Source organism: Bos indicus, chromosome 10 (assembly GCF_029378745.1).
Source record: "Bos indicus isolate NIAB-ARS_2022 breed Sahiwal x Tharparkar chromosome 10, NIAB-ARS_B.indTharparkar_mat_pri_1.0, whole genome shotgun sequence".
NCBI classification, from domain to species: Eukaryota; Metazoa; Chordata; class Mammalia; order Artiodactyla; family Bovidae; genus Bos; species Bos indicus.
This window is the reverse complement of record NC_091769.1, coordinates 61,252,324-61,271,639: the sequence shown is the minus strand read 5'-3', so window position 1 is coordinate 61,271,639 and position 19,316 is coordinate 61,252,324. Positions and strand designations below refer to the sequence as shown.

The window sequence follows — 19,316 nt, the reverse complement described above, 5'->3', positions numbered from 1 at the left end:
TTCTAAACCTTCAATGAGGTTCAAGTACACAGCCTTATAATTCAGAAAAACCTTAATAGGAACATCTAAACAGTACAATTTCCACCCCCTCCCATAAAGATAGAAAAAGCTACACAATAATTAAGTAGTTCTTATAGCTTTCTTTGCAACACCACAAAATTAACAAAACTGGCATCCATGGAAGAAAATTAATTTGAGCATAAGCAATTAAGTTCCTCAAAATGCTTCTGGATCCATAGGTAAACTTGTCAAGCAGCAAAACATCCCTACTGTATCTAGTGTTTTAGAAAATATTTTACAAAATGTACTAACAATTTTAAATCATTTCATTCGCTTTCAAAAAATTTCTCAAGATCTTTGTTATAGCTGGGCTATAATCCTTGGCTCCATAACTTTGAGGACAGAGAGGTTAAATGAGCTTCCCAATAAGGCCATTCAGGAACAAAATACCACCTGCCCCAGGCTTCCATTCCTGGGATCAAAGGGTGCCCTCCTCATACAACTGTCAAATAGATTTTGCTTTTGAACCCTGTGCCATAAAACACAAAATTTTCATATCAACGTATGCGTGTTACCCAACAGAAAATTTTAGAAACTGTAAAATTTCCTCATTAAAGATCCACCCAACTACCAAATACAGATTCAAGAACAAAGTAACAATCCTTATAAACGGCAAGACCTAATTCCCCTTACTACTTCCAAATGTGGAAGTGATACTGTCTTTTGGTCGCAAATACAATCCTCTTAGTGGGATATGATTGAGTTATCAACTGAGTTTAATAATTAAAGAGATACTTTCCCTAGAAAAAAGATAATTTGCATTGCTAAGACCCCTACTGAAATGCATTTTAAACTAGTCTATAAAATCCTCTCCCTTTACTAGCTCGTGTGTTTGTTCCTGCAAAAATTTAAAAAAAAAAATTATTTGAGGACATTTTACTCAAAGAACTTTAGCAACAAAACACTTTTACAATAATCTACAAAGAACAGCCAAAAAGCCTAGTTCAAGCAGAATGTAAAACAAGGAACATGTGAACCTTTTCTTAAGATTCTTCAGCTTAAATTAACTAAACAGACTGTCTTCAGAGTCTATAATCCTTGATATTCATGAAAGCAAGAGTTCTCAGATTACAAAGCATATAATACATCTTCTCCCCAGAGGACAGCAGCAAATGGAGTGGACAACATTCATCTGCCTTCTGAACAAGCTGCCCAACAAGTACACTGATGAACCGATTTTGATATTTTTAAATATGAATTGTGAAATAATGCTTTCATGGATACACACTAAGTAGAATCCGCATCTTAGCCTCAGAGCCAAGTTATTAATAAAAACATCCCTGAAAAGGCCCAATATGGGACTGACAAAGGGCCGAATAACTTGGCAGCTGGAGCTTTAGTCTATGAATTACACTACATGAAAAATTTTTTTAATCCTTTCCATTAGGTAAAACAAATTTTATAATCTTAGTAGGGAAGACTTTGCCTAGATTGCCACACATCTGTAAAAGAAACACGGCAACAACATTTATTAGACAAATATCAGCAACATTGCAAGTGACACAAAATAGAACTTTAGGCCTGGAAGGAACACCGGAGACCCTCCAAGCCAAATCTCTCCTACAGGTGAGCACAATGAGGCCGGGAGCAGGTGAGGGGCATGCCCACGAAAGCAAGAGTTACAGCCCCTGGGCCGGCAGGGGAACCTGAATCTCTCCATTTCCACTCCTATCTTCTACATGCCATTCAGTTGGCCACTGCAAGACATAGTCCTACCTGTTTGCATACAAGTGAGTGTCAGCCAGAGTTCAGTGTTTTTGTTCCCACTGTGACAGGTCCTGAAAAATACCTATATATTATGGGAAACACTTCAAAGGCACCATCTAGATAAAGTATTTGTTGTTGTTTAGTCGCTAAGTCATGTCTGACTCTTCTGTGACACTATGGACTGCAGCCTGCCAGGCTCCTCTGTCCATGGGATTTCCCAGGCAGTCCTACTGAGTGGGTTGCCATTTCCTTCTCCAGGGGAGCTTCCCGACCCAGGGACTGAATCCAGGTCTCCTCACTGGCAGGCAGATTCTTTATCACTGAGTCACCAGGAAAGTCCCAGATAAAGTGTAAGAAATTGCTAAAGGAAAACAAAATGTAATATGAACAACAACAAAAAAAACAGAATATGAACACTCCACTATTTGTTTCTTTGCTTCACTTAGGTGATGACAAGAAAATTGCACTAAATAAATCAAAGAATATAAAATGCAAACAAATGCTAGCTTTACAACTCCCCCTAGTGGAGACAAAACATCAAAAATGTATCCATAAGTAATCAAACAAGGCAGTTAAAAGTAGAAGAATGGCGTTGTGATGGAAACAGTCTTTAAACTATACCATTCCAAGCTCAATTGAGCTTACTATTCTCCAGAGAAGTACCTGTATTAAAACCAAGAGGGACTCAAATCTGTATTCCCAGGTACAAGTTTCTGTCTGCCATCTGCTACTCAAACCACTTATCTTTCTACTCAAGATCACTTTCCAGGTTTTGAATACATCATCACTAAGTGAATGATCATCAGCAAGTATTATCTTGATAAGCACAAATTACTAATTCCTTCTACCCCAAACCACAGGCTCCAAAATATATACCTGTGTGAGTTACAGTCGCTCAGTCGTGTCTGACTCTTTGCAACCCCATGGACTGTAGCCCACCAGGCTCCTCTGTCCATGGGGATTCTCCAGGCAAGAATACTGCAGCGGGTTGCCATTCCCTTCCCCAGGGGATCTTCCCAACCCAGGGATTGAACGCACATCTCCTGCACAGCAGGCAGATTCTCTACCACTGAGCCACAGGACAACCAAACAATAATCGCAGAACTACTTCTGGTGACACTGAAGAAAGTACACGCCAGCTCCAGCAAAATGGCAATCTACCTTAAAGCACATGTGGCTTTACCAGTAACTCTGGGGCTTTCAGCAACCATGACAACAACAGCAACAACTATATCTCTGTAATATTCCATGATGAAATTATATAGTGACTTTAGGTGGAAAATGTTTTGCAAAATCACACTGTTACATTTGTTGTTTAATTAACTTATATTAACTGCTTATATTAACTTATATTAACTGCTTATTTAACTTATATGCAGAGTACATCAAACGAAATGCTAGGCTGGATGAAGCACAAGCTGAAATCAAGACTGCCGGAAGAAACATCAATAACCTCAGATACACAGATGACACCACCCTTATGGCAGAAACCAAAGAACTAAAGAGCCTCTTAATTAAAGTGAAAGAGGAAGTGAAAAAGCTGGCTTAAAACTCAACATTCAGAAAATGAAGATCATGGCATCCGGTCCCATCACTTCATGGCAAATAGATGGGGAAACAATGGAAACAGTAACAGATTTTATTTTGGGGGGCTCCAAAATCACTGTAGATGATGATTGCAGCCATGAAATTAAAAGATGCTTGCCACTTGGAAGAAAAGCTATGACAAACCTAGACAACATACTAAAAAGCAGAGACATTACTTTGCCAACAAAGGTCCATCTACCCAAAGCTATGGTTTTTCCAGTATCATGTATGGATGTGAGAGTCAGATCATAAAGAAAGCTGGGTGCTGAAGAAGTAATGTTTTTAAACTGTGGTGTTGAAGACTCTTGAGAGTCCCTTGGACTGCAAAAGGAGATCAAACCAGTCAATCCTAAAGGAAATCAGTCCTGAATATTCATCGGAAGGACTGATGCTGAAGCTCCAATACTTTGGCCACCTGATGTGAAGAACTGACTCATTTGAAAAGACTCTGATGCTTAGAAAGATTGAAGGCAGGCGAAGAAGGGGACAACAGAGGATGAAATGGTTGGATGGCATCACTGACTCAATGGACATGAGTTTGAGCAGGCTCCAGGAGTTGGTGATGGACCGGGAAGCCTGGCGTGCTGCAGTCTGTGGGGTCGGAAAGAGTAGGACATGTCTGAGCGACTGAACTGAACATTTACTGTTGTTGGTCAGTCAGCTAAGTTGTGACTGACTCTTTGTGACTCCATGAACTGTAGCACTCCAGGCTTCCCTGTCTTTCCAGTATGTCCCAGAGTTTGCTCAAACATATGTCAGTTGAGTCAGTGATACTATTGTTACATTATGAATGAGTTAAGCAAAGAGTTTTTGAATTCTTCTTCTATAGACCAGCTTTACAAGTAAAAATTGCCTAGAATACTCTGGATGAGGTCTACTTAGTTGCAAGAAGGATAGCTACATCAGTAGTTCTCAAAGTAATGAACTCCAATAAGTTGTGAGGAAAGAGTGATATGAATATTAACTGACATGATAGCATAGCTCCATCATATTCTCACCCTCCCTCGCCTGTACTCTAATCCACTCTGTTCACTGTATAAGAGGTGGAGCTTCCAGTGAAACCCTGGTGAGGCTGTGGGTTATACGCTTGTCTGCTATGCCTTGGAACACAATGGCCAAACTTTTGCCAATATACCATTCAGAACTGTGGCGATTCAGAGATGATTATGGTGCCTTACTTTTCTGAAAACTTCTTGGAGTTTTTCTTTTTTTTTTTTTCTCAAAATATGTGCTATCTGTGGTGGTCTGTGTCTTGAGATTCCACTGGTCCAACTGTCCTCTGAATATTGAAATCACTTTACTAAACTCTTTCCTTTTCCAAAGATTAAATGCACTTTCTCCATTTACTCTTCAACACAAACAAGGGAGGGAATAGAAACAGTAAAATCCAGAGCATCACTGTAGAGCTGCTAATTAGGATGGCATGGAGGCTGGAAGGTGACTGTGGCTTATTCACTGACTTATGGGCAAGTGTGGACAAAATCCCAGCTGATCCCAAAGTGTCAAAATCAAACGGCTTGGTAAAGCATGTTGTATCAGCAACTGGCCATTCATACGAGATGGTCAGAATCTCTAAGTGGTTATTGTGCCATTTACAGAGAGGGAAATCTCACAAGTCCTTAGCAAAGTAGCCCATGAGACAGATATGGCCTGCCTGGGACATCTTTAGGAATGTAAGCATTCCCCCTACACAAATGAACTGAATACAAAGTGATTCAGTTTGTAATGCACTGTGCATTAGCCGTGTATGTGTGTGTGCTGCTCAGTCATGCCTGACTCCTCGCAGCCTCATGGACTGTAGCCCGCCAGGCTCCTCTGTCCATGGGATTTTCCAGGCAAGAACACTGGAGTGGATTGCCATTTCCCTCTCCAGGGAATCTTCCTAACCCAGGGATCAAACCTGCATATCCTGCATTGGCAGGCAGCCCTGGGAAGCCCACTGCTAACACTCTAATCTTCCTGGCAATCCCAAAGCAATCCCAACCAGGCAGGCATGAAAAGATTATTCTCTTTTTTTAACTTCTTAAGACTTTAAACTATTCTGCTACTTGTAGGGTCAGGGAGACTGAGGAGGTAGAAAGGTTTCTGGTATAAAATGAACTTAGGTTTGATCAGGTGATTTATTATTTTTAACTCGCCATGACAAAGCTGGAATCAAGACTGCCAGGAGAAATATCAATAACCTCAGATATGCAGAACCCACTCCAGTGTTCTTGCCTGGAGAATCCCAGGGACGGGGGAGCCTGGTGGGCTGCCATCTATGGGGTCACACAAAGTCGGACACGACTGAAGCGACTTAGCAGCAGCAGCAGCAGCAGATACGCACATGACACCACCCTTATGGCAGAAAGCAAAGAAGAACTAAAGAGATTCTTGATTAAAGTAAAAGAAAGTGAAAAAGCTGACTTAAAACTCAACATTCAGAAAATGAAGATCATGACATCCAGTCCCATCACTTCATGGCAAATAGATGGGGAAACAATGGGAACACTAACAGACTTTGGGGGCTCCAAAATCACTGTAGATGATGATTGCAGCCATGAAATTAAAAGACGCTTGCTTCTTGGAAGAAAAGCTATGACAAACCTAGACGGCATATTAAAAAGCAGAAACATTACTTCACCAACAAAGGTCCGTCTAGTCAAAGCTACGGTTTTCCCAGTACTCATGTGTGGATGTGAGAGTTGGACTATAAAGAAAGCTGAGCGCCAAAGAATTGATGCTTTTGAACTGTGGTGTTGGAGAAGACTCTTGAGAGTCCCTTGGACTGCAAGGAAATCCAACCAGTCCATCTTAAAGGAAATCAGTCCTGAATATTCACTGGAAGGACTGATGCTAAAGCTGAAACTTCAATACTTTGACCACCTGATGCGAAGAACTGACTCATTGGAAAAGACCCTGATACTGGGAAAGATTGAAGGTAGGAGGAGAAGGGCAGAGGATGAGATGGCTGGATGGCATCACCGACACAATGGACATGAGTTTGAGTAGGCTCTGGGAGTTGGTGATGGACTGGGAAGCCTGGCGTGCTGCAGTCCATGGGGTCACAAAGAGTTGGACATGACTGAGCGATGAAACTGACCAACTGATGACAAAATATATATATGGCTGAATTTTTAGAAAAATTCTAAATTTTATTTTTTGCTAAAATTCTAACCTTTCTTCTTCCTTTGCAGCTGTTTTTTTAAAAAGGTAAAATACTTATTAATAAATATGAAACACTTTTTATTAACATTTGGATAACATTTAACATTCATTAACATATGGATGACATTTATTATCCATAGTAATCATGTTACAAAGTTAGCTAGCTATTTTCTTCTACTGTGCTAGAAACAATTACTCTCAAATACTTAACCTCTTAAGATCACCTTTTCCTCTGGAAATTCCCTACTCCAGCACATAATCTATCAAAGAATGATCCCAATGGCTATCTTCTATATCATCTAGAATTAACTGTCTCCTTAATCAATACTGCGTTTAAAACTTTCACCACACAATACACCTGGCAGTAAGTTCTCTCTAATATCCTACCCACCATTTCCAATGAAAAAAATCACCTGTCAGGATTATTTTTTCTCTTCTTTAAAGTCTAGTATAATAATTACTCAAACTGATCCTCTCAAGAATCCCAGTAGCTAAATTCCAGTGAACTACCAAGGCCATCAAGGTCATGAAAACCTCATGCTGTGAGTTCAAAAAGTAACAGAAAACCCTCAACCCCATCTCTGCCACAACAATCGTTGTGAAGGCCCCTATCAAAATCTGGAAACCCTGGCAAAGGTCACAAACTCTAATGCCCTTGGCGACTTAGCAGAGAATTTACAAGAGTGAAGCTAATGGGTTCAAGGGCACAAGTTCATGTTTTGTTTTGTTTTGTTTTGTTTGGGGGTTGGGGGCACCATGGCCGGCTGGAATGGGAGAGCCACTGCTCAGCTCCAGCCCGCCTACTACTGTGTGCAGAAACAGGCCACATGTGGCCTATTTCAAGACAGGCCAGATACTCTGGACTGCTACATGAAATTCTCCAATCTTTAAATTTAGATTCAATTTTTCAAAAACACTGTGCAAACAAACAACACATATCTATAGACAAAATCCACCAAGCTGCCAGCTTTGTCTCTACCCTAATGCTATTGCCAGCCATGTGGGCAACTGACCCCATTCATTGCTTCCGATTAATACAAATGGTCCATGGTAACTACTAAAAATGATTATTTTACATATTGGGAAAGGGGTCATATCATGGAAGCAATCTAAGTGTCCACTGACAGATGAATGGTTAAAGAAGATTTATACAATGGTATATATACACAATGGAATATTAGCCAAAAAAAGAATGAAATAATGCCATTTGCAGCAACATGGATGGATCTAGAGATTATCATACTAAGTGAAGCAAGTCAGATGGTAAAAGACAAACATAATATCGCTTATATGTAGAAGCTAAAAAAATGATACAAAGGAATTTACAAAATAGAAATAGACCCACAGACATAGAAAACAAACTTATGTTTACCAAAGGGGAAAGGTAAGGAGGAATAAATTAGGAGTTTGGGATTAACATATATACACTACTATATGTAAAAGCAATAACCAAACAGGGGCCTCTTGTATAAAACAGAGAACTGTATTTAACATCTTATAATAACCTACAATGAAAAAGAATCTAAAAAAGAATCTAAGTATCTAAAAAGATAAATAAATCACTTTGCTGTACACCTGAAACTAACACAACATTGTAAGTCAACTATAATGAATAAAAAATTTAAAAAACACTTGAAAGAGAAAAAGAAAATGGGTCAGATCAACATTCAGTACAAAAACCTGTTATTATAGTCAATCAAGAAATCTGACTCAAACTAAAAACAATCATAACCATCAAACTGATTCCCACCGGCTGCTACTATTACTGGGCCAAGTATAAACACACTTACTCCTTTTCTCCTTAAATCTATTTGCCCAACACAGCACTCAGAAAGATCTTTCAAATATATAATCAGACATCACTTCCCTGCTTAAAATCCTCCACTGGCTTCCCACTACCCCTAGAAAAAAATACAAACATCTTCCCATGACATCCCATGATCTGGCACCTCTTCACCTGCCTCCACCACTAACCCCTTGCTCACACAATCCCAACACCACAGCCTTCTGGCTATTTCACAGATATGGAGGTTTCTCTTCTCAATTTCCAGGCTTAACACTTGTATCTTGGCCTAGAGTACTCCTTCTGGGCTTCAGTATCTCTGCTTCACCTCATGACTCAAGGCTCAGCTCAAACATTTCCTCCTCCAAGGGACCTTCCCAACTGGTTCCCAGACGGCTGCCTTAATATCACTATATTTTGTTTCCCTATCATTTATCAGTGCTAAATTATCACTCACACAAATTACTTGTTTATCATCTGCCTCCACTTAGGATGTGGAATACCTTGCTGACTTGCCCATGCAAGTATATCTCTGCCTCCAAGATCAACCACTACCTCCTAAATGAAAAGATCTTAAAGAATCTAACCATTTAACTGATGGCATCATACACAGTTGTGTTTTATTCTTGTCTCAAAAAAAGGAAGCATTCCACTCATCTACCATTTAAAATGCCAATCAAGTTTCAGGGTAGGGGAAAAGAAGAACTATAAATCCTTTGAAATGACACAAAATTATATAATTTTGGTTAGAATATAAAATTGTTTAAGATTGGGCTTAGAATTCTTCTTCTGAATAACTTACCTCTTTCTCCCTTTCATAGTCTTCTTTGTCAAATTCTTCGTCTTCATTTTGTGTCTGCAGGGCCACACTGCCAAAGTCTAGTGACATGGTCCTTCTGCAGGAACAAAAAGATGCTTAGTTTTTAAACAGCCCACAAAAACTACTGCAAAGCAAACTACATAAGAGATGCCATACACAAAAAGACAGGTGTAGCCGGGGAGAAGCTATATGTAACTCGCGCATGACAAGTGATCAGTATCCCAAATATCAATATAAAGAGAGTCCTTACAAATTAAATCATGATTCACAGAAAATAGGTATTATAACAGAAACTCATAAAAAGATGAAAAAATGCCAAAAGCTAATAAACCTATGACTAGACCTTTCTTGTGGTCTGGAAAACATAACTCAAAACAGTAAGATTTTTGTCCACAGACAAAAATAATAATAAACCATAGATATGCCCAAACATAACAATTTTAAGAATACACTCAAAGTTTCTAATTTGATGTATTAAATATGACACAGGTAGGATCCACCACAATTTGTTTCATTATTTTTTAAATATTCATTTGGCTGTGCTAGCTGTGGCATGTGGGATCTAGTTCCCTGACCAGGGATCGAACCTGAGCCCCCTGCAGTGGGAGAATGGAATCTTAACCACTGGACCACCAGGGAAGTTCTTATTTCATCTTTTGAATATCACCAGTACAAATGCCATGTTTTTCAGAAAGAGAGCCACTATATGCTGTGTTAATGACTGCTACCCAAAAAAACATTTACAACCTGGCAAACTCCACAGAGCACACAACAAAAATGTGTTAAATGTCCTGCTCTTAAGCTTGATCAAATCAGGTTCTAGCAAAAAGTACTCAGGAAAAACATAAGTGAAGGATGTGAAGCTATACCACTGTCCAAAAGCAACAGCAAGTGTTCCCTGGAGAATGGTCACTGCTGTGGCAGTAGGAGATGGGTTTTCAAGTACTTACGGTCAAAATACGGCTGATGGCTCAAATAATACTTAGGAATCCTAATAGTCCACAGAACCTACCCAGAATTTCAAAGCTCTGAAGAATCCTGACCAAAAAGCAGGCAGGCGTCATCAATTACACGGCCTAATACTGCCCTCTATTCAGTCCACTCGTGTGTGTGCCAGTGAAATGCACTTTGATGTGAGCCTGGGCCACAGCTCATGGACTGCACTTTTCAGGCTCTAAACTGTCATTAAATTGAAAGTGAAATGAGAAGCAGAGACTGGCAATCCAAACACATTTTACCATGAAGAACTTAGCTCTTGCATGTTAACAGTTGAGGACTAAGATCACAAACTTGTATGTAAGCCATGTAAGCTACTTTTACGTAGCTTTACAGCAAAAGCTATTCCACTTCATCAGATTAAAGGTGCCCTTGATTGTATAACAGTTTCGTTTGTACTGCTAAGAAAAAGATGTGGCCAATTAAATTATGACAAATCATTAATTTTAAAATGAGGTCCAACTTTGCAGATGTTAAAATATGAAAAGAAGGGAGCTCCCTGGCAGTCCAGGGGTGAGGACTCAGTGCTTTCACTGCTGTGACCCAGGTTCAATTCCTGGTCAAGGAACTAAGATTCTGTCAGCTGTGGGGAGCAGCCTTTAAGAAAAACATGAAAAGAAAATGTGCACATTAGAATAGATGAAATATGATTTTACACATGAACACAAATACAAATTTCAACGCTGATAATTCCCATAAGTCAAATTTTGTTTGTTTTTCAAGGACTGAATAGTATTTCTTGGCCAAGCTCTAATTTGTGGTTCACCTTCTTTACTCCTCTCCTCTCTGGTCACAACCACCACATTCATTTCAACTTTAGGAATTCAAACTCCTCATGTCAACAAACCCTTCCAGCCTCTGCTTCTTAGACGAGACCTGCTCCTGTGCCAGGGCAACACAGAGGAAGGGACACGCACCCCTGTTCACTGAGAGGGAAAACAGACACTGAGGGTTCTCCACTCAGCAGCTACAAGAACCCTCTGTATACCAGCAGAAGATGGAGACCTGACTATGGCGCCGAGGCTAGAGTTTAGCTGAAGTGGTAAGGGGAAAACACGCACACAAGCAAGCTCATGTCTCCAGGGACTTTACTTCAGGTGACCATCAAGTTCACTAAAGACAGTAGAAATACTATAGATAACAGATAATGAATTATTATAGATAATAGATAATGAAAGTACAACCCCCTTTAAATCCTGGCACCTTAAAAGAAATGTAGTTAAGCTGGACCTTAAAGACTGATTTGTCCAGACAGATATAATCTTTCCTGCTTCTAATTTTTATATTTTCCACCTTTTCCTGAATTTTATACTTAAACCCAGAATACAAAATTTGAATTAACTTCTCTTTTATTAGGTAAAAGGAGAGAAGGTTTTGTTTTGGGGTGATTTTTATCATTCACTAACCTGCCATCAACTCCTGTTGAACACTGAAAAAGAACATTGAGATTTACAAGAGCCTGTTGCTAAATATAGCTATTAAAAAAAAAAAAAAACTACTTTTTATCGAAGAGTTAATAGATAAGTGAATTCTACAAGGTATTTCCAAGTGAAGAAAATGTAAAAGACACAACTGTCTTTTTCTGAATGGTGTTTTAAATCCAAACCATATCATAAAGAAGAAATTTTTGAAACTATCTGAAAGAATAAATCTCCACTGGGGAAGAAAAGGTACAAATTAGCTTTCCTTCTGAAAAGTGCAAACTGTCAGAGACCATAAGAAACTGTTTTAGGCATAAAAGTATATTTGATAAACTTACTTTGGCATTGAAAAAAAATGACTAAAAAGATAATTAGTGTTTTAATTAAAATGTAAAATAAAAGCTAATGTGTTTCTTCTGCATAGTAATCATATACTAATTGCCTCTACCAGAGGCTTTAATATTCAGAACAATAAAAGAAGTTGCTTTAAAAAAAACAGCACGATAATAAATTCAGAAGCCATAAAGAGGAAAAACTTGACAGAAACTTCACCAGAAAAAAAAAAAAAAAAATTTGTATGTAGCAAAAACAATCATTAGCAAGTCAAATATGTTTATATATATATAAAGATAAAATAATAGTAATGAGAAAAATACTTGCAAAATGTAAGACAAAGTACCAAAATACAATTCCCACAAAGAAATGAGAAAGAGGACTTCCCTGGTGGTACAGTGGATAAGGATCTGCCTGCCAGTGCAGGGCACATGGGTTCAATTCCTGGTCCAGGAAGATCCCACAGGCTGCCAAGCAACTACACCCATGGGCCACAACTACTGAAGCCTGCGCTCTGCGACAAGAGGAGCCCCCACAACGAGAGAAAGCCCGTGCACAGCAACGGAGACCCAGCACAGACAAAAAAGAAATCAAACAGCTCAGACTAAAATGGACAACTGATGAAACATGGTATTCAACCACTACTGGAAAACTTCCATTACACCTAGTGGTGGCTATTTTATAGGAAATAGGCATCCTCATCAATTGCTGATGAAAGTGTGAATTGGGGACACTGTCTTGAAAACTCAATATATCAAAAACAGCATTTGCCCTAGCAAAAGTACTTCTGAATAAATTTGGCATCAGTGCGTCACTAATAAAAATAATGAAGGATTTCTCTATACTTTAATCATTAAAAAAAATCAAGATGCAGAGTATGTGTACAGGACTTTTTTTTTAGTAGCAAGCTGGTTAATACTTTCTTCTTAAGTAACTTCTTTTCTGAACCTATTACCAAGACTGTTCTGTCATATGTCCCACTTAGTACTCATCTGGTTGTCCCTGGTTGTTTTCTTTTCCCTCCTTGCAATGACAAAGATCAATGGATGTTTAATTGCATGAAATATTAAAAAGCTAAAGCAGCATTGTTTTTGCCTCATCTTATAGGCACTCTAAAGGCAGAATTATTAAAATCTATCTCCCGCACACTTTACACAAGTGAGGCACCCAACCAATACTTATTTTTGTTTTACAAGTAACTTTTTGTACTATTTTTTTTAATTTTTATTTGAATATAGTTGCTAAAAAGCAGACACATTATTGTGCCAACAAACATCCGTCTACTCAAAGCTATAGTTTTTCCAGTACTCATGTATGGATGTGAGAGTTGGACTATAAAGAAAGCTGAACACTGAAGAATTGATGCTTTTGAACTGTGGTGCTGGAGAAGACTCTTGAGAGTCCCTTGGACTGTAAAGAGATCCAACCAGTCCATCCTAAAGGAAATCAGTCTGAATATTCTTTGGAAGGACTGTAGGTAAAGCTGTAACTCCAATACCATGGCTACCTGATGTGAAGAACTGACCCACTGGAAAAGACCCTGATGCTGGGAAAGATTAAAGGTAGGAGGAGAAGGGGACAACAGAGGATGAGGTGGTTGGATGGCATCACCAACTCAATGGACATGAGTTTGAGTAGGCTCTGGGAGTTGGTGATGGACTGGGAAGCCTGGTGTGCTGCAGTCCGTGGGGTCACAAAGAGTTGGACACGAATGAGCAACAGAACTGACTGAACTACAGTGTTAAATCAGTGAATGAGATATATCTCCCTTTTTTTTTTCTTCCCATTTAGGTCACCACAGAGCACTCAGTAGCCTTTCCTGTGCTATTCAATAGGTTCTCATTAGTTATCTATTTTATACATAGTATCAATAATGTACATATGTCAAGTCTGAATCTCCCAGTTCATCCCACCCACCCCCCTTTTCCTCTTGGTATCCATAGGTTTTTTCTCTAAATCTGTGTCTCTACTTTGGCTTTGTAAATAAGATCAATTATACCAATTTTTTTCAGATTCCATATTTATGCACTAATAAAGGAGTACATCAAGGCTGTATATTGTCACCCTGCTTATTTAACTTATATGCAGAGTACATCATGAGAAATGCTGGGCTGGAAGAAGCACAAGCTGGAATCAAGATTGCTGGGAGAAATATCAATAACCACAGATATGCGGATGACACCACTCTTATGGCAGAAAGTGAAGAGGAACCAAAAAGCCTCTTGATGAAAGTGAAAGAGGAGAGTGAAAAAGTTGGCTTAAAGCTCAACATTCAGACAACGAAGATCATGGCGTCTGGTCCCATCACTTCATGGGAAATAGATGGGGAAATAGTGGGAACAGTGTCAGACTTTATTTTGGGAGGCTCCAAAATCACTGCAGATGGTGACTGCAGCCATGAAATTAAAAGACGCTTACTCCTTGGAAGGAAAGCTATGACCAACCTAGATAGCATATTGAAAAGCAGAGACATTACTTTGCCAACAAAGGTCCATCTAGTCAAGGCTATGGTTTTTCCAGTGGTCATGCATGGATGTGAGAGTTGGACTGTGAAGAAAGCTGAGCGCCGAAGAATTGATGCTTTTGAAGTGTAGTGTTGGAGAAGACTCTTGAGAGTCCCTTGGACTGCAAGGAGATCCAACCAGTCCATTCTAAAGGAGATCAGTCCTGGGTGTTCTTTGGAAGTACTGATGCTGAAGCTGAAACTCCAAAACTTTGGCCACCTCATGTGAAGAGTTGACTCATTGGAAAAGACTCTGATGCTGGGAAGGATTGGGGGCAGGAGGAGAAGGGGACGACAGAGGATGAGATGGATGGATGGCATCACCGACTCAATGGACGTGAGTTTGAGTGAACTCCGGGAGTTGGTGACGGACAGGGAGGCCTGGCGTGCTGCAATTCATGGGGTCGCAAAGAGTCGGACACGACTAAGCGACTGAACTGAAATGAACTGTAACGATATTTGCTTTTCTCTTTCTGACTTACTTCACTCTCTATGACAGTCTCTAGGTCCATACAGTGAAGAAGGCAATGGCAACCCATTCCAGTACTCTTGCCTGGAAAATCCCATGGATAGAGGAGCCTAGTAGACTGTAGTCCATGGGGTCGCTAAGAGTCGAACACGACTGAGTGACTTCCCTTTCACTTTTCACTTTCATGCATTGGAGAAAGAAATGGCAACCCACTCCAGTGTTCTTGCCTGGAGAATCCCAGGGACAGGGGAGCCTGGTGGGCTTCCATCTATGGGGTCGCACAGAGTCGGTCACGACTGAAGTGACTTAGCAGCAGCAGCAGCAGCAGGTCCATACAACCAGTATTTGTTGAATGAACATTGCTCTATACAGATGCATTTTTTCAATAAAAATTTTACCAGGTTTTTGTCTGCCAGATGCCAGATGTATCTAAAACATCACATCAGCCATGGAAAGCTCACAGTCCCTTAGGGAAACAATGATACAAATAATTATAATAATGCTGCTGTTGCTGTTTAGTCCCTAAGTCACTATGGACTCTTTGCAGCCCCATGACTGTAACCCACCAGGATCCTCTGTCCATAATTTCCCAGGCAAGAACACGGGAATGGGTTGCCATTTCCTTCTCCCGGGAATTATGATACCTTGTCAAGGCTGCATATTGTCACCCTGCTTATTTAACTTATATGCAGAGTACATCATGAGAAACACTGGGCTGGAAGAAGCACAAGCTGGAATCAAGATTGCTGGGAGGAATATCAATAACTTCAGATATGTAGATGACACCACCCCTATGGCAGAAAGTGAAGAGGAACTAAAAAGCCTCTTGATGAAAGTGAAAGAGGAGAGTGAAAAAGCTGGCTTAAAGCTCAACATTCAGAAAACTAAGATTATGGCATCTGGTCCCATCACTTCATGGGAAATTGATGGAGAAACACTGGAAACAGTGTCAGACTTTATTTTGGGAGGCTCCAAAATCACTGCAGATGGTGATTGCAGCCATGAAATTAAAGATGCTTACTCCTTGGAAGAAAAGTTATGACCAACCTAGATAGCATATAGAAAAGCAGACGTTACTTTGCTGACAAAGGTCCATCTAGTCAAGGCTATGGTTTTTCCAGTGGTCATGTATGGATGTGAGAGTTGGACTGTGAAGAAAGCTGAGCACTGAAGAATTGATGCTTTTGAAGTGTGGTGTTGGAGAAGACTCTTGAGAGTCCCTTGGACTGCAAGGAGATCCAACCAGTCCATTCTAAAGGAGATCAGTCCTGGGTGTTCATTAGAAGGACTGATGCTAAAGCTGAAACTCCAATACTTTGGCCACCTCATGTGAAGAGTTGACTCACTGGAAAAGACCCTGATGCTGGGAGGGATTGGAGGCAGGAAGAGAAGGGTACGACAGAGGATGAGATGGCTGGATGGCATCACCGACTCGATGGACATGAGTTTGGGTAAACTCCAGGAGTTGGTGATGGATAGGGAGACCTGGCGTGCTGCGATTCATGGGGTTGCAAAGTGTCGGACATGACTGAGCGATTGAACTGAACTGATAACAAATCCTGTAATAGAGAAAGTACACAGCACAAAATAACTATGCCTAAGAAGAAAAGAAGGCTGAAAAAAGTTTCATAGAAAGAAAAGCTTTAGATTAGAAATAGATCTTAAAGGACACAGCATGGCTGTAAGTGGTTTAGAAAGAGGGTACTCATTCAAACAACCTGGGGCAAGGTTTTGGCTCACCTGCTTATCAGCTGTGCAAACTTGCACAACTGGTTTCATTCTTCATTAATAAAATAGGGTTTTATTTAATAAAAGCTGTACTATTTCAAAGATTGGTTATGAGGATCCACAAGATTTGTGTATGTAAAGTGCCCTATAGTGTGTGTCAATCAATACATTTTAGTTTTGTTTTTTATATAACATGTTACTGATGAATACAACTCTACCAGCTACAAAAGATGTTAAACAAATGGACAGCATTCAGTATATCTGAGAAAAGGTGAGTGGCCCTGTGTGTGAAACCCTACTTCAAATAATGCAACTTTTTCTGTGATAAAAATAACACTTGCTTCAAGATGCCCCCCCAATCCTGTTCCTTCATGAATTTAGTCACTCTGACACTTTATGTCTTTATTTCTTGTACTTTTCTTATGGTTTCAATTTCAACTCATTTAGTTGAGTGCATTCACATGTAGGAAGTGCATATACATTGTCTCTCATTGTGAAGGATATGGTAAAATTCAGATTAAATCAGACTCAGTTCATGGCTGTAAGACAGAAAAGGCTAAGTGCCACAAAAGTGGTTTTTAAGTGCCCTGCTGCTGCTAAATCGCTTCAGTCGTGTCCAACTCTGTGCGACCCCCATAGACGGTAGCCCACCAGGCTCCCCCGTCCCTGGGATTCTCCAGGCAAGAACACTGGAGTGGGTTGCCATTTCCTTCTTCAATGCAGGAAAGTGAAAAGTGAAGTCGCTCAGTCGTGTCTGACTCTTAGCGACGCCATGGACTGCAGCCTACCAGGCTCCTCCATCCATGGGATTTTCCAGGCAAGAGTACTGGAGTGGGGTGCCATAATGCTACTTACTTGCTTATATGTTAGCTTCAAGAATGGAAACAGCCAGAGAACATTAGTCTGTTTCAGACTTGCAACATACTAAGGCTTAGGAGGCCTGTTTTATTCATTCAGCAATTACTTGCAAGCACTGTTCAAGATTACAAAGTTTATCAGGACTTGATGTAAGAACAGAAAACAGACATAAAGGCTAATGACAATAACCTGTGACCAGTACTAAGGACAACAGCTTGAACAAATACATTCAGGGTGCCCAGAGGATGCTACGAGTAGGGAACCACAGGCTGAACGAAGAATAAGCCAAGTCCTTACCAAGGAACTCCGTTTGGCTTCAACTATGGCACAACAAACAGCTACCGCGAGACCGAAGGACCACGGAGCCCAGGATGCCTGGGGCTGCTGGCTTGGGCTTCCAGGTCACCTGCACTCGGTCGACACACGTGTACAGAGCACCCACTGTGAGCCAGGCACAGCGCCGGGTAACCACGGCGGGGGTCCCCAGGGCAGGGTCTCGGGGTTACCCTAGCAGTCTGGAGGAAGCGAGGATGCTTCCCAAACGTCATTTCTAAATAGGAACTTGAGATCTGGCTAACACTTCAAAGCCAAAGGCGGAGCCCCGACACCCGCAAACAATTCACCACACCGGGATTTGGAGAGGGAGGAGATCAGTCCTCCGGGAAGCCTCAACCAGGATCCCAAGGACCCCGCACCTCCTCCTATCCCAGCCCCAAACCCAGCCAAGAAGCGAAACTCACCGGAGGCCACGGATGCTGTCACAACGGTGACACTCAAGCTCCAGAGGAACACCACCTTCTAGGAAATACTTCTCCCGGGCTCTAACCCGCTAGCGTCTTCCTACTCACAACCGAGCCCACTGAGCCCCGAGCCCATTGAGGAACAGCCGCTTCCTTCAATTGCAGTCTAGACGCGGGCCTGGTGGGCGGGGTTATGCCGGCTCGGGACGGGGCATAGAAGCGGAAGTCTCCGCCTTTTTCAAGCTAGATTGAGAAATCCGCCCGCAGTTGCAAACATTACACGGCTGTTTAAAAGCGGGCGCCAGAGGTGGCGGGAAGTTCCTCCTGTGTACCTATTGGTGGATTCCTGAGCCAATTACGAAAGTGTTGACTCTAGAGAGGGCGGGCTTATCAGTTACTTAGAGACGCCCAAGCACCTTGCCTTCATTGGCGCGGAGGAACTGGTCTCGCCCCAACTCCTTGCCCCTCACTTCACCATCTGGTGCAATGTCTCGCGCCCACTACGCTCCCCACGCCTGAATTCCAATTGCAACAGAATCCCTCACTTTGCCCAACCTTAGAGATTTTCGCATTTACCCGATTCTCTCAGGTGATGGGTGCCTGCTTCCCCATCACCTTAAAAGCCTGAGTCTTCTTGCTTACTAGGTCCCGCCTTGTTTGAATGTGTGTTTCTTTACTGATGAAATGACATATTTTCCACGTTTATTTACTACCTGAATTTCCTCGAGTGTGAATGTTCTTGTCACTTAATATTGTTCTTCAGTCGCCAAGTCATGTCTGACTCTGCAGCATGCCAGGTATCCCTGTTAACCTGTTCTGTTATTTATTTAATTGGAGGCTAATTACTTTACAGTATTGTAGTGGTTTTGCCATAAATTGACATGAATCATCCATGGGTGTACATGTGTTCCCCATCCTGAACCCCCCCTCCCACCTCCCTCCCCATCCCATCCCTCAGGGTCATCCGAGTGGACCAGCCCTGAGCACCCTGTCTCATCCATGGAACCTGGACTGGTGATCTATTCACATATGGTAATATACATGTTTCAATGCTATTCTCTCCAATCATCCCACCCTCTCCTTCTCCCACAGAGTCCAAAAGTCTTTTTTTACATCTGTGTCTCTTTCTCTGTCTCCCATATAGGGTCATTGTTACCATCTTTC

General features: G+C 41.0%; 1 protein-coding gene across 9 annotated transcripts in view; it reads right to left on the bottom strand.

The window, feature by feature from the left end:
* The window catches only part of CEP152 (centrosomal protein 152), a 109,822-nt gene extending 91,472 nt beyond the window's left edge, over positions 1–18,350 (bottom strand). For 4 of the 9 annotated variants that reach the window (XM_070797587.1, XM_070797590.1, XM_070797592.1 and 1 more), the window contains exons 1-2: positions 18,153–18,350; positions 9,087–9,180 (exon numbers count right to left, since the gene is read on the bottom strand). In XM_070797587.1, the coding sequence (XP_070653688.1) occupies positions 9,087–9,173 (87 nt within the window). In that variant the 5' untranslated portion in view covers positions 9,174–9,180; positions 18,153–18,350. Of the gene's footprint in view, positions 1–9,086; positions 9,181–17,709; positions 17,803–18,152 lie in introns of those variants that run through there. The other 5 variants (XM_070797591.1, XM_070797594.1, XM_070797595.1 and 2 more) reach the window with 2 other exon arrangements.
* Positions 18,351–19,316: the final 966 nt, after the last annotated feature.